Source organism: Condylura cristata, unplaced genomic scaffold (genome assembly GCF_000260355.1).
Source record: "Condylura cristata isolate star-nosed mole 26May11 unplaced genomic scaffold, ConCri1.0 scaffold00005, whole genome shotgun sequence".
In the NCBI taxonomy this organism is placed as follows: domain Eukaryota; kingdom Metazoa; phylum Chordata; class Mammalia; order Eulipotyphla; family Talpidae; genus Condylura; species Condylura cristata.
In genome coordinates, this window is record NW_004567106.1 from 42,706,896 (window position 1) to 42,723,229 (window position 16,334).

The window sequence follows — 16,334 nt, forward strand, 5'->3', positions numbered from 1 at the left end:
GAGACAAGGAGACAATGCCAGAGAGCCCAGAAAGTAAAGACTGGCTGAGGGCTAGGAGGCCCCTCAGGCTTCTGGCCCCCAGGCCTCCCTGCCTGCCCTGATCTGGTTGCCTCCCTATGAATAACAGAAAGATCATTAAGCACTTGAAAAAGCCACTGAGGGCTCCAGGACTCCTCCTTTACCCTTCTGCCTGGATCATAGAAAACCTCCTCTTGTCTTTGCTGGCACATCAGCACATCAGGAACTTTTTTTTTTTTTTTTATTAAAGATTTATTTATTTGTGTATACAGAACTGGGGTACAGGCTAGAGGTTCAGGGGTGGTGAGATGCTTCACCAGTAACAGAGTGGGGAACAGAACAGGCAGATCGACAAAGTACACTGCCGAGGGGAGCAGCTGGTGGGTCAGGAGAGGTCTGCCACGCCATGTGGTCACCTCCGGGGCAGGCGGGAATCGAACTCATGCAGAAGCGGCTTTAGATTCTCAGTGCTGTGCTTTAACCCGCTGTGCCACCAGGGAGGGCCCACATCAGGAACTTTACTTGCAAAAAGTGCCTGTGCATTTTCCCTCTTGCCCTTGTTCTTGGCTTCCCTTTCTGTGTGCTGCCCTGATAGAAAACAGTAACATGACTTTGGAGATCTCGTTTGTCACCACCTTCTTTGGCAGTGTTGGTTCAGTAACTTCACCAAACTTATGACTCAAATTCTGAGATTCTCAAAGATTGAGCACAAGTCCAGGCCTTTCCTGTGAGGCCACTTACAGGGGGACATTGTAGGATACTCTCTGGGCCTGAGTGAAGTCCTTGGGCTGGTGCTGTGCAATGACGTGCCAGGTGATCCCGTTGTTGACGCTGTACTGCAGCAGCACGGCCTTGTCCACGGCGTGGGGGCCACTCAGGTCACTGTTGCAGCTGTCTGTCTGCGCCGTGCTCCCAATTTGCAAAACAAACATGATTTTGCTGAAAAAACAAAAACAAAAATCAGAAAAAGAGGGCAGGGGAGAGCACAGGGAATGTGGTGATGGAGTACAGGTGCTATGGTGGGGTCCGACAGGGACTACACCTAAGGGGAGAAATCAAATACTGTACAGAATGAGCAAAAATTTAAGAAAATACATAAACATAAATTGAATAAATAAAATTATTTCCTTAATATTTTTAAAAGGAAAGTGTGAAAGAGTTATACTTATTTTTTAAATCTTTCTGTCCCACAGGCTATAATTTCTGAGTTCATAATATAGAGAAAATAGAAGCATTCAATTTTGTGACTATACATGAACAATACAATTTATATTGTCTTTTCATCTCATACATGTGATGAATAATGATTCATCAGAAGAATGATTTTCTACACAAAGAAAACAATTTTGACTTTCAGAAATCTTTTCATGATGTTAGAAATCTTGCTGGAGGATTTTACCTGAAACATCTTCTATTTTCTAAAAATACGATGGACCAGACAGACAGCTGAGGACAGGAAGAGGACAAGGGAGAAAGACACAATATTTTACGCTGCGTGATTTTTTACAAATAGCTTTAAGCTGCAGGCATCTGGACAAAGATAAATCATCACATCTATTTTCGGGAAGGATGTCTAGATCAGAGCCCAGGGAGAAGTGAGGCCGAAACACGGGCTCTGCACTGCTTCTGCCTCTGCGTTAGACACGCCCTACAAGATAGTGTTTAAACACAGGAAATCTATCATCCTGGGATGCCTAACGATTAATTGAGCCATCCTATTTGGAGTAGGTGGTCAAATAAAGAACTTAACTTAGAAATGCAAATTATTTTAAACTAAAATTATTTTATAACATGGTCAGCCACTGTTAACTCAGCAGTTAGATGTTACTGTCTTAGAAGGCATCAGTTTGTCTCTAGATTGTTATCTTTTAAAAATGGGGATGGGTGGGCACAGTAACTTTTGGGATCTTCATGGTTGCTATGCAGGAAGTAATTTTATTACATTTTTATTGATTATCTGATTGAAGGCCTCCAAATCTACCTTTCTGTCTCCCAAAATACATTACATTCCCAAAGTGAAAAGTTTCAAGTGAATATCTACATCCTCACTAATTAAACATCTAATTCTTAAATATCTGCATGTTTCTGAACATTTTCCAGCATTTAATGAACATAATCTAATACTTTGCAACCTTCACAAAGCCTTGGAATCTTTTTATGAGTTACAGTGAAAAAAAACTGTCCTTGTTCTGGCGAAGACACAGAGCTGAGAAGGGCAGAAGGAGATTCAAGTCCCCTGGGATCTCTTTTTCTCTGTTACTTCCCTCATTGATTTGCACAATCTCTCTTCAGAGATTGCAGCTCTTGTGGAATGTAACATTTTAAAACTCTATTTTATCAATCCTCTGTTTCTATTGTTTGTACCTACATCTGCTAAATATGTAGGTACAAATCTACTGCACATTTATATTTACATGCTTGCAATTAGTCAACATTAAATTATCTATAGAGCTTATCCAGAGTTGACTCTTAATATTTTACAACTTTACTTGGATATAAATAACATATAAGACTGTAACGTTAAGGTGCTCAAATGTGTTGATTTAAATAATACCAATTTTTTTATGTTTGACCTTTCCATGCCTGTGTCATCACCAACAAGTTATCGAGAAATATCCAACAAGAAATACAAGGTAATTCTACAATAAATTTCAGTGGACAACGACAGGCTTGCAACCCAGGTTGTGTCAGCGTAACATACAAGTTTTTCTTTTTAATGAAGAATTATTTTTTGTTAATATGATTATTGTTTTAAAAATAATATAATAATTTATTTTTATATAATTTTGTGTCTTTTTCCACCTCAGCTGTGCCCACCCATCCCGATTTTTAAAAGATAACAATCTAGAGACAAACTGATGCCTTCCCATCACCAAATCACCCGTGTGCCATCACCATAGTCCAGTGCACTTCCTCTCCCCCCATTTTTGGTCCCATTCTCCACTCTACCCCCGTAAAATGTCTCTGATATATAGTTGTTCATTATTATTATTGTATTCTCCCCTGGGCCTTTATATTCTTGCTTGAGTGAAACCACCCAGTATTTTTCCTTTTCTTTCTGGCTTATTTCACTAAGCATGATCCCTTCCAGCTCTATTTATGCTGCTACAAAAGGCACAACATACAAGTTTTTTTTACCTTGCTCGAGTGAGATCCAGAGGCTTGGTGGCAGCTTGCCTTATCTGACAGCCATTGAAATAGAGTGAATCTCCATGGGCGTAGGGGGCCAGCTGCCCACAGCCACTTCCTATCACTCCACCTTGAATGGTTTCCCAGTTAGCTTCAGTGACTCTTGCTGACTCAAAATTATCTTTAATATAACTGGGAAGATCATGACTAAAAACAGAACAATCATCACCTGGAGGGAAAGAAACAACCACTGAAATTACCTGGAACAAGTAGAGTCATCAAAGATGAAGAACAAGTATTCAATTTCAGATTTAATCCATTCTTGTCATCATAAGAACAAAATACCAAGCAGATACAGACTTCCAGAAATTATTATTTTTTTTATTTTAGTAATTACTGACTTGTTGGAAAAAAAATCCCATTATTTTTGGGTCAATGTTTACTAAACTATGTAGGTGCAGATTGACGTACTGCTTGCATAAGTTTGTTTTTTAAAAAACACAGCACCTGAAAAACAAACAAACAAACAAAAAAAAACCACAGCACCTGTCTGTTTATATTATTGGGTCTCTGAAGGGCACTCTCACCCTGGCAGGAAAGTCTAACCTAATTTTTCTCCATCCCTTTGTAGAGGGAGAATTTTGTAGTTGGAAATAATTCATATTTTTGCTTTCCTTCTGACTCTATATGTGATGATTCTCGAGAGCAGAGTTTGTATTTTATTCATTGTTGGATCAGGCACCTAGCACAGTAATTAGTAACATAAGATAGTCAATAAACAAATAAACTGGAAGTGAGCTGAATACTGGCATTTAAGTGAGATAGATGTGTGTGCTTGCATTTCTCTTTGATTTGAATAATAAAGCTTTTATAAATGTTTACAAAGGTTCAAATTCAAAAGATCTGGATTAGGGAAAGGGGAAAATTCCAAACACCTAGGACTCCTTGTGAGACACAATATTTGCTCATTTGCCTAAAGTTTAAATTCATCAGTCTAGATTCTGACCATGCAGGCCTCTCAGCAACCTGCCCCTTCTGGAGCAGCTTTCTGCCAGCTTGTGCCTATGTACATGTCTTTTACTGTTCTGTCCCTTTTCTAAAAAAAGCTTTTTAAGTATCTATTAGAAAGAAAAAACCAAAAACCAGACCTTGGAAACTTTCATCGCAGATGCAAACGGCACCTGTGGTGCAGTATCCATGCCCACTGCAGAGCTTGGGGCAAGCCTCTCCGATGTACACATGGTCAATCGCCCAGCTTTGCTTCTCAGTTTCTTCCCCCTTCTGGATCCAGCGGAACTGTGTTGCACTGAAAACCCCACAGAAAGCAGAAGGGATTCAGTATGCTGTTATTTTCGTTGGCTGTGCCCAGCTTCTAGTCTCTGGGCATGGGCTCCCCAAACTGCTCCCTGAAGCACCTCACTGAAAACAGGTGAGTACCCTTAGATTCAAAGTATTCCCTAAAATTCCACTTCTGGAAGCTTGTGCTTTTCCTGAAAATTTCCTGTTGGAGACCACAATAAACCTGTATGCACGTTTTCTATAATGGTATGTAATTTCCCAAATCTTGGAGTAAAAGGAAAGTTAATTCTAGGAGGATTACATTCCATTATGTTGTCCTTTGGCTTGTAACTGGCCCAGAACTACACACCCCAGTTCTGGGGAACATAGGACATTGGGGCTGATATGGTACCAACTGTAAGTAAGTCTTTGGTCACCTGTGGTTTGGAGGCTCAGGATGGAGTCTGGCATGTGCTGTGGTATTTAGTAAAAAGAAAATTTGAGATGCATAAGTCACTTGAAAATAAGATCCTATTTCTTCCTGTTTCATTTTGGGATATGCAATTGTTTTGGGGCCTCAGTTGGTGGTGGTGAGGAGTATTAGAGTTGCAGCTAAATCTTAGACCTCATTTTATCAGTTGTTCTCAGGTTACTACTGCCAGATACTCCACAGTTTGCCATCGTATGCAGCCCACCTGGAGGAGACATGGTCAGGCAGCTGAATGGTGATCCTCTTCCAGCTTGAGCTATTGACAGCATTGTAGATGGTGGCTTCATGAAACTGGAAAGGGGAGCAGCCAATGCTGTTTGAAGAGGAAGGAAGGCACTGGGTCTGAACCAGCTGCCAGGAATCAGACCTGCAGAAACCAAGAGTTTGTGTTAGAAAATTCTTAAGAAAAAGGTTAGTCTTTTCCAAAGGCAGGGTAATATGTTGGGGTTAGGTTAAAATGAGATATTTTTATGTCAATTTCTGATGTATTTTTAGAAGTACAGACTATGAAAAGAAAAGTGGAAAATTGTTTTACAAAGATTTAAGTCTTTACAAGTACACTAATACATTCACAGATATCAGGAAAAAAAATAGCAGGCAAGGTGGTGCACTTTAATGGCTCCTTTTCACTGATATTGTTACCAGAAATATGTCTGGAGTCCACTGATCAAATTCTGTCTGCCTTAACTTTACTCACTATAATTCATTTTTAAAATTGGTGGTGGGAGACAGGGTTATCAATACTTTCGTGAAGTGATTGCACTTTCATTTGGCGTTGCTCCTATGCTTCAGGAGATATAACTCTGGCTGAAAATATCCTGCTATTTTATTGATTTAAATTTTTGTTAAGCTGAAAATGAACAACATGAATAAAAGAGAGTTTTAATTTGAAGACAAATCTAGTGTTTGATCTTTATTTTTTATTGAGGCAAGATTGATTTGGAACAGTGCATATGATTTAGAGGAATATGTTCTCACATCACACCCAACACCAAGGCACCCACAACCCTTTACCATTGTGCCCCCTGTTTTAAAATATAAAGTTTGGGCCCTCCCTGGTGGCGCAGCGGGTTAAAGCACTGCACTGAGAAACTAAAGCCACTTCCGCATGGGTTCGATCCCCGCCTGCCCCCGAGGTGACCACATGGCGTGGCAGACCTCTCCTGACCCGCCCGCTGCTCCCCTCAGCAGTGTACTTCGTTGATCTGCCTGTTCTGCTCCCCACTCTGTCTCTGGTGAATCCTCTCACCCTCCGCATCTCTGGCCTGTACCCCAGTTCAGTATGAATAAATAAATAAATCTTTTAAAAAAAATATAAAGTTGTCAGTTACAGTCTAATATGAAAATGATTTTTCTTGATTGAAGGAAAATATGAAAATAAGAGATATGTCTGATTTTTTTCTGAATGAAATCTGTACATGTGAAATACACACAAACTCTCACTTTTAACACATAAGATTACTCCTCTGTAAGCAGTTGCTTTAAAAATAGACAACTATTTGAACTGCATAGTCATGTTTGGAGGAAATGTGAAAAAATATTCACCAACCTTGCATCCTTTGTGTATTCCAACATTACAGAATGGAGGTCACCGCAAGAAGTGGCTTCACAACCTACAACAATCTAAAAGAAACACAGACCATTAATGTATGTAAGATAAGACTGGATGATCTGGATGATACTTATTATCAATTAGAAATCCTCTGAATGAGGAAGTATTCAGAGAAAATTTTACAAAGTAGTCTACAGGACACCAAGAATATATCTATTCAGTTCTAAAAAAAAAAGACATTTTCTGTGGATCTGAGCATTAATATTTAAAAAATGCTATTTCTATTTTCTAAATAGTATGCATAGTAATCATATATTGGGGAAAGATAAATTGGTCAAAAGGAAAGTAAGATGTGGAAGATTTATAAAAAAAATACCACTTTTTATTTTGTATAAAAATATTCAAAACATTTTCATTGATATGCTAACTTCTCTGATGTTACTATTAAATTTCCAATTTTAATTATTTAATATTATTAGAGTTCTCCTTACATCCATGTGAATAACAGCTTTCCATAGTATATGTAACTAAATGCTTGAATGATGAATAATGCATAAAATTCTGTAAAAATTTAGTAATTCAGATTTAATTCTAATTATTTAATCAACAAGTGTTATTTTAGTGCTGATTTTGGGGAAGGTTAGTGCTAAAAACTTCAGGTCAAACATTCATCAATAAAACAATCCTGGTTTCAGCGAGAGAAAAAGAAACACATTCCAAAAATGGAAATGGAAATCAGAAAAGATACAAATAACATAATTTGTTTTTTTATAGGAAGAAAGATTGTATTTAATTAAATAGAAGATAATTCATTAAATATGGTGCATGTGACATGTGCTCAAGGAAAGGGGTGAGCCTGAGAGGTAGTCATAGGAGAAAGATGCTGAACTGGAAGAAGGGGTGTGTGTGGAGACTCACAGCGGGAAGCACTGTGCCATGTCCAGAGCACAGCGTGCACTTATGCTTTGGTTCAAGTGTAGACTAAGTGAAATAATGGGAGAAAAGGTTAGAAAGATTGGTTGAGTTTGGCAGACCATGAGTTGTAGTCTAAGGTGAATAATTTCAGTTTCATAGACAAGGGATACTCATTAAAAGATTATGAATAGTAGAATAATTTGCCCAGAGCTGTCATTTGTAAAGGCCAACCTGTGCTAGTAAAGGTTGGTTTGGAGCAAGAAGAAAGGGGGAAAGACTAGATAATGGTTTTTTTTTTTTTTTTTTTTTACTGATTTAATTAGGACCAGCTTGGAGGTAGGACTAGTGTGAAGATAAGATGCGATGAGTGTCAAGAACACGGGGAATTAAAATGGAAAAAGGAAGATGACTAGATGTGTAAAGTTAAAAGTGAAAATTAAACACTACTTTAAAATTTAAAGTGGTAATAGGTGATAATGCTGTCACCACAAAAAGGAAAATCAGAAAGAGGAGTTGGTGTGGGGAGGGGAGACATGAAGCTCATTTTCAGACATACTGAGCTGAGATGTCAGCAAGACAAAGGTGTAGAAATGTACACAGGCTATTAAAATACTAAATGGACTGTTAGTGAGCTAGTAAAGGCTGGTATACAGACCTGCGCGTTGTTCTTAAAAGATAGAGTACTTGAAATGAAAGGTTGGGTAGGAATCACAATGGTGAGACTATGCTGAGAAAAGAAAGTTGAGATGAAGTAGTGAGAAATGATGATATTTGGAAAAAAGAGAGCAGTATATATCAAGAAGATAGTGGCATAAGACGAGAAGGGAACCAGTAGAGAAGCCAGAGTCAAGGGCAAAGAGGATTTTACAAGTTGCAGTGGGCAACAACAGCACTGTCAGTGGTATGGAGAGGAAGGGAAAGATGAGGAATAGGGAAATCTGGAAATCTGTTGATGTGGTGAGGTCTATGGTAACTTTAAAAAATGTAGTTTTGCTGATACTTTATTAAATACCTGGGGACAAACTTGGGAAAAAATGCCTGATTAAAGAAAAAATTTAAATTTTTTTTCTGTCCTGGATTGTTGGAGGCAGCAAATGAAGAAATCCCAGTCAACCCAGTCAAATAAGGGAAACTATGATGTGGACCATAGCAGAGGGAAACCCTCCACTTTCACAGATCATGATTTGGAATTGGAGGTGTTGTCATGCTGGATATAGTTCTGAACATCCTTCATGTAACTTTATTAAAACTAGTGTGGAAGAGGGGCCCTTGGGAAACTTGCTTCACCTTTAGTCTCAGAAGTGAGTTTAACATACATAGAGATGAGGAGGAGTGAATGCCTTAAAAATTTTTGCAAAGCATCTACATTTTTTCATCTTGCAAAACTGAAACTATATCCACTAAGTCACTCCCTGTTTCCCTCTTATCTCAGCTCTGAATACACTTCTCTTTCTACTAGTAAGGATTTTTACTATAAATAAACATTTTGGCTCATCTTTCTATATGAGGGAACTAGAACAACATATCACTGTCCTTAAAATGAGCTAGTAATAAAATACATTTCTATAATGACTTTTTTTATTGCGTTCTTAGTAAAGACATCAATTGATATTGATTTATTGCCTTATTGACACAATCTATTAATTACTTCCAAAGTTTTATATTTTATATAAATAAAATATGCATTTATAAGATTGGAGGGTCCTTTTTAATTTTTAGAGGATTTGGGAAATTCCAACTGACTTAATGTACAGGTTTTTGTTTGGAAGTCAGGGACAAAAGGAAAATGGAAACCATAATGAAAAAGGGTAGATCAAGAACAAAATGGTTTGACAGAAACTGAACTCAGTATTACATATATGAGATATCATGCAGTCACATTTCTTGTTATGTTCTAATATACTCACAGATTTTATCTATGCTCAAATAATGCTACCTGATAAATGCCTTTGTGAAAGATTACTTCTTTTATTCATAAGATAGTGTCTCTTTTAATGAACAAAATCAATCATTTCTTTATAGTTTTCTATACAAGCATTCTCCCCACACACATTCCTATCTCCCAAATGTAATGCCACATTCTGTTTTGAAGAGTCACTTCCCCTTACTTTAAACTGCATCATATATCCTGGCTGTATAATGAGTTCTCTGGAGGAGAGAGCATTGTGAGTCTTGTCCTTCTTTTTATTTGGCCAGTAAAGATGGAAGGATGGATTGCCACAGAATCCTGCTGTCCTTACTGCATTAGGGTAAAAACTCCAATTTTCTTCATGGGAAGTGCCTTCTGTGAAGGAAAATTAGAAGCAATATGGCATGTTATTTTCTTGAACTGATTGTTTTATTGTTGAATTACTTATTTATGCTCTAGCTTTTTGCAAACTCCTTAAGACTGATTTTCATTTCATTTAGTTGATATAGAAATTAAAAATCAGAAGTCAAAGTTAGAAAAGATTATTAAATACAAATATAATGATTTATCAAAATTCAAAATGTCATTGTTAGTCTGGGTAGCTGTCAGCATTACACAATTCCTTTTGGAACACTTTTAAATCAGTGCAATATATATCTTTGCAGTGTAGAAACTCCTGAAGAAACTAAATTTTGGAAGGACGTATTGAAATTTCAAATTATATTAGAGTCAGACATTTTTCTTTAACAGGAATGATTAAATTCTCCTGTTGGTATTTCAATAAGTAGCCACCTTTGATTTATAAACCACTGGGGAAATAATAGCTAATATTTGTTGAGCAGTGAATATGAACCTCACACTATTCTAAATGCTTTTCATGTAGTAACTTATCTGAAGACAAAGGCTCCTATGACTCATAAGCAGATGGAAAGTTCAGAGGGAAGATTATTCAACATCTTGTCTCTTACCATCGTCAAAAGTGTCAACCAGCTGACTAGGATTGATTTCTGCCCCACCAATCAGAATGTTGTCTAGTGCCCACTGCGCACGCTCCACCCCAGAGACCACAAGTCCATTGCTGATCACAAAAGGCTGCCACCAGCGAAGTCGAGTCGTGTTGGTGAGGGCATCCTCCGGAAGGAGTATGTAGTCATGTCTGACAGAAATGTATTTCTGGTAATCCATTTCGTGAAGCAAAGTCCAAGTAATTCCTATGATAACAAATATGCCAACATAGTAAATAACAAGACAACCGCCCACAAACCACCAGTTTTTTGTGGCTGGTACAATCCAGGTAATAAACTGACTTTGCTGACATTAATGAGTATTTAATACTTATAAACACTACTTTAAAATAAGGATGATGATATGAGGGGATGAGTATTTAGGAGTACTTGGCCAAAGTGGAAACACTAAAGTCAATTTTATTTCCTGCTTTTAAAAATTTGTTCTAGATTCCTATATGCACAGTATCTCATACATTATGATATAATCCACGCTTTGAGACACGAAGTTGTAGTATTTTAAAATGTAGCTATTGTAATTCTATACCACTTATCATTTGTTGAAATGATCAGTTGATTACACTAGAGGTGGGAGGCTTAAATGACTTAAGAAAGCACTTTTATTACACTTAAGTACCTCTGGGTTATCTATTACCTACTGGTTATTAATGATATCTATCTGTCAAAGCTGACTTTCTAAAGACTTCATGGTATTACTGTTCTGGTGTCAGCTACATTAAAATTATGAAACAGAAATTTGAATGTGATGAACTCATAGTTTCAAACTATCTTCTTTCACAATAATGTTTTCTTGCAGACATAGTATTTATTATTGGGTGTGAAAGCTTGTTCACACCCAAGTCACTAAAAACGCTTTTGAAAATGTTTATAAGATCATATTTTATTTGGAAAACCATACAAAATTTATTTTACTGTATCAATTATAATCAAAATTCATTTAAGCAGAGAGATTTGTCCTGATTCAAAAAGTTTGGAGCTTATTTTTAAAATACAATTTCTCTTATCTCCCCTTTTTGGGTAGAATTTGCTTAACTGAAGGTAAGTGTAATATAAACAAGATCTGCAGCTTTCCCTGTATAACTTCCACTATTTGTCCTGCAAAATCAGCAAAGTTTTGCAGGGACTTTTCTGAGGGGTACTGGATGGAATGTGGGAGTCTGCTGCAAGGCATGACTTTCACCCCTGAAACGTGCCTCCATCGGTAGAGTAGTCCAACAGCACGCCTTCCTTCCGGCAGATGGGCCGATGGCAGGAGGTCATGTTGTTCTCACTGCCGATGCGCCCCCAGTATTGCAGGAATCTGAATGGAAGCACATATTGTCCATCAAAATAAGTACTTAGAACAGTCTACTCAAGTCCTGGATGGCAACTTTCACATGTATATTCTTTGCACGAGGGCCAGAATGCTATGTTGTGCTAAAAATAACAAAGTATTTACTTACTTTGCCCCTCGGAGATCCAAATCCTGAGTAATAGCTTGTCTCACAGTGGATCCCCCAAAATAGAGTGCAGTGTTCTCAGCAAGAATCCCACACTCTGTACACGTACTTCCACCTTCTAAGGACATCCATAAATCAGGCTTGATTTCTTCACTGTCAAAGCGTTCCTTCAGGAAAGTCTAGAAAGAAAATAAATGTGATATAGTTAATCAGGGAAAGCAATACAGAATTACACTTTGGACTTAAAAAAAATCACTGATTTCAACTGCTTTTTCAAAGATATACTTGAAAAGCAAAAAACAAAAAAACAAGCTATCTTGGGCTTCCCTGGTAGTGGTGGTGCAGGGGTTAAAGTCTCAATGCTATCAAGCTATTGCCAACCACTATTTCAGCCAGGAAGCTGACCCAAATGGTGCAGCAGCAGACCTCTCCTGTGTTGCCCGCTGCTCCCCTTAGCAGTGTATTTCAGTAGATCCACCTGTTCTACTTCCCACTCTGTCTCTGGTGAATCTTCTCATCCCCTGCACCTCTGACCTATCCCCCAGCTCTTGTATACCTAGATAAATAAAATAAACCTTTTAAAAAGCAAGCTATCTCTATAATGTTTTTAATCATACAAGGAAGATCATTTAAACTGCTTAAACAATACTTAATAACTGGATTTTAAAGTATAGAGAAAATATAAAAAAAAACCACAACAATTATAAGTGTACTATAATACATTCCTATTTGTAAAAAGCTACTTAAGCATATACTCTCGAAACATGCATATTTATGTATATACAAAGGTACTATTATAATATATTATAATACTATGAAACATGTACAAGAAATGAAAATTTAAAGGAATAGATAAAATAGATATTCTAGTGCTTTTTTTCTTTAACATTTCCCAATAGATTTTCTTGCTCCCCTTAGACCCCACTCTTCCCAACACACTCTCCCTTTGACAACAACTTTAGGCAACCAAGACCCTTTGATTTAGAGTGAACTTAGAATGTCTAAGTGGTTTGGTAGGGACTCCTGAAAGGAAAGCTTTGGGCATGAAGTCAAAAGTAAACTATTCTTCAGAAGCAAGTTGAAAGATGTTTCACATGCTTATCAGAATCAAAATTGAGGGTGATGGGGAGAATTATTCAAAATCCAGAACAAAATATTTTCCCTGGGTCTCTAGTTAGTCATTTTAACTAAGAATAATCAGCAACCACAAATAGTCTATTATCCAATGATAACAGGGAAATAAAATACTGGGGATTCATTTTGGTTACATTTTATTAGAAGTTATTTCACTTCTTCATATCATAGTTAAAATCTTCTCACTAATGACCTCTTTATTCTTAAAATCAAAATCTGTTTTAGCAATTGGTAAACTAGAACACTAAATTTTCTTTTTTTTTTTTTTAAAGATTTATTTATTTGTGCATACAGAATTGGGGTACGGGCCAGAGGCTCAGGGGTGGCGAGAGGCTTCAACAGAGACAGAGTGGGGAGCAGAACAGGCAGATCGACGAAGTACACTGCTAAGGGGAGCAGCGGGCGGGTCAGTAGAGGTCTGCCGCACCATGTGGGTCATCTCCAGTGTGGGGATTGAACTCATGCTGAAGTGGCTTTTGCTTCTTAGTGCTGTGCTTTAACCCGCTGTGCCATCAGAGAGGGCTATTGATCCTAATATTCTTATTATTAAGAAACTTAAGAGGTATTTGTTCAATTTCTATCCAAAGTACTTACTGTGCCCCCAAAGAATATTGTTATTAGCTCTTTATTCTTTTTTTTTTTTTTTAAGATTTAGTTATTTATGCATACAGAACTGGGGTATGGGCCAGAGATGCAGGGGGTGAGAGGATTCACCAGAGACAGTGGGGAGCAAACCAGGCAGACTGAGGAAGTACATTGCTGAGGGGAGCAGTGGGTGGGTCAGCTCCCTGGCCAGGGATGGAATTAGTGCTGCAGTGGCTGCCTCTAGCTTTGTATGCTGTGCTTTAACCTGTTGCGCCACGAGGGAGGGCCCTCACACTTTATTCTTAAGGCATGACATGCAATTTGAGTAAATGTTTCTCTCAACAACTTTTACCATTACCTTCAGAGTGTGAGTCAAGTAGCAGTTGGGTCCAGAGAACCCTGGATCACAGATGCACTGTTCCTTTAAGCAATCTCCATGGCCCCTGCAGTTGTCCAAACATCCAGGGCCAAGGTAGAAATTGTCAATTGCCCATTGCATATCTGAGTATTTCTGATAGAATCTAAACCTTACTGGGCTATTGGGAACACAAATATAAAAGAGTGAAAAACAGTTAATTTTATTCCGGTTCATTTTTTTGCATGTATTTTCAGTTCTCAAAAGAAAAAAGAAAAGAACATTTAAGACAGGCGAGAGGAAGAAATGGATTAATAAACTATGCTTTCTGACTGCCATTATCTTTCTATTTCTAGTCATGAAAATTAAAGCCAGTATCATTTAAATTGTATATATGTGAGTATACTTGTACAGACAAAATAAAAATAGACTGGAATCTCTTTCAAGAAACAGTAACATTTTAAAGTACAAATATGTAGGTGTCATAAATGAAGCTGCTTATGAACTAAAGTTCAGTGGTTGTGTTTAGATTCATTATTTGAATTTCTGAGATTGTACAGAAGGTAAGTGAATCCTTTGACAAAGCCTTGTCAGCACACACACACACATCCCTCTGGCAACTGGAAAACAGCAACTTCTGAATTTCCCAAAGATAATCAATATTCTCACAGTAATTATGCTAATTAGAAAACAGTTTGAAAGGATTATATCAAAGAACAATTTCCTTGAGATTTTAATTTCATCATTGTTCTTCTTTGTCTTCTGGGCAAAATACAAGCTTCATAATTAACCTTATATTAAAATATGCCAGACTATTTTGGTGTAAAGAGTCCAAAATGCATGAGGGAACTTTGTGGGGGTGATGTAAATGTATTGTATCTTGTTTTATGTGGTGGTTACATGGTTTACACATGGTAAGACTCACAGTGCTGAACAATTAAGATGTGTGTGTTTTACTGAATGTGAATTATACTTCATTATTTTAAAAGAGAGAGAGCATAGGAGGGAGAAAATGAGACAATGACATTGTGGTGGCTCCCCAGCCACACATTTTACCCAGAAAATTCATATGAGATGACTATAATATAATTCCCCTAACTATGAACTAGGTCAGGAATGGGCCGTCTTGAGCTAATTTGGACCAATGGGACATGGGATGCAAGGAGATGCTTACTCCTGCTGTGCTCAAAAAACAAGCAACTCTTTTTTTTTTAAATTAAAATTTTTTTAATAATAATTTATTTTTCCATATTTTTGTGCATTTCCCATCTCAGTTGCAATCCTCTTTGGGTTTCCCATCACCAAAGCAACTCTCTTTTTATCCCATTGAAGATTGTTAGGATACATTCCAATTCAGTTTTTTTTTTTTAAAGTAATCAGCTATTTTCACCAGAGAACCTGCCCTAAAGTTGGGTGTAACACCAATCTGTGGACTGTAGAATGAAAATTAAAAGAAAGAATGATGGCCTTAGATAGATTCTATCTATAATGAAAACAAACACCGAAAACAAAGATAAGTAGACTCTAGGATTAATTAATTCACAAATACAACAATGTCCTAGCATGTTATAGTGCCAGCAAGACACAAAACAAGTTTTCTATGATCTGGGCAGTCAGTAAAGGGGTGTCCTTGGAGTGTTCAGTGGCTTTTCCAGGCTTTTAATGATCTTTCTATAACATCTGTAGTGAGGCAACAGGTGCAGGGCTGGCAGGGAGGTCGGAGGGCCAGGAGGCTGGGAGGCCAGCTGGCCTCTGGGCCCCACCAAATCTTTATTCTTGTGATCTCTCTGCTGATCTCTACTACACCATGTAGTATGGTCCTCTGCCACCCCATTCTCTGCTGCAGCCCTTATATGCTCAGTCTCTGGGTTCAGGTGTGCCCAGTGCCACATGTCCATGCCATGTTCCAGGTGCTGCCATCGGGCAGTCATGTAAAACCACAGGTGTCACTCACTGATGCTAATGTTGGGAGGGCAGAAAAACCTTACCATTTCCAGTTACCCTACATGTTTTAATTAGCTAAACCCTTTAGTTTTGTTCCAGAAAGTTGTAGGTAGTCATGCAGTAAATGATATCTATAGGATACTTTAAAAGAGATGTGTAACGACCTAGTCAAAGATCCCAGAAGAATCTTGATGAAATTAGATTTTATGATTCATATGGCAGAATTACAACTGCCATTTTCTTTAAAGTATCTTTTCTTCCAATTTACAGTCAAAGGGAAATCTTTCAGAATTGCTTTAAATTAACTTATCCACAGACTTTTCAGAGAACAGTTTAATCATCTTGGCTCACCACTGCTCCAGGGTAATTATTTTTCACTGCAGGTGCAGAACATAATGCTTTAATAGGAGAAAAACAAATTCTACAAGCCTCATTTGTAAAAATAACAGGAGCTGTTAGGACTTATACAAATTACATTATTGCTATGTTGTGATTTATAAGAAAAACATATTTGGTCATTCAGATGACTAAAATACATTTCTCATGTAGATTTGGTCTTCA

General features: G+C 37.5%; 1 protein-coding gene across 1 annotated transcript in view; it reads right to left on the bottom strand.

The window, feature by feature from the left end:
• Window positions 1–16,334, bottom strand: part of RELN (reelin) — a 399,660-nt gene that overhangs the window by 11,417 nt on the left and 371,909 nt on the right. Inside the window, exons 53-62 of the mRNA XM_004677158.2 lie at window positions 13,833–14,010; window positions 11,759–11,934; window positions 11,510–11,616; window positions 10,260–10,502; window positions 9,491–9,666; window positions 6,465–6,538; window positions 5,121–5,282; window positions 4,296–4,453; window positions 3,157–3,376; window positions 760–957 (exon numbers count right to left, since the gene is read on the bottom strand). Coding sequence (XP_004677215.1) covers window positions 760–957; window positions 3,157–3,376; window positions 4,296–4,453; window positions 5,121–5,282; window positions 6,465–6,538; window positions 9,491–9,666; window positions 10,260–10,502; window positions 11,510–11,616; window positions 11,759–11,934; window positions 13,833–14,010 — 1,692 coding nt within the window. The remainder of the gene's footprint in view (window positions 1–759; window positions 958–3,156; window positions 3,377–4,295; window positions 4,454–5,120; window positions 5,283–6,464; window positions 6,539–9,490; window positions 9,667–10,259; window positions 10,503–11,509; window positions 11,617–11,758; window positions 11,935–13,832; window positions 14,011–16,334) is intronic.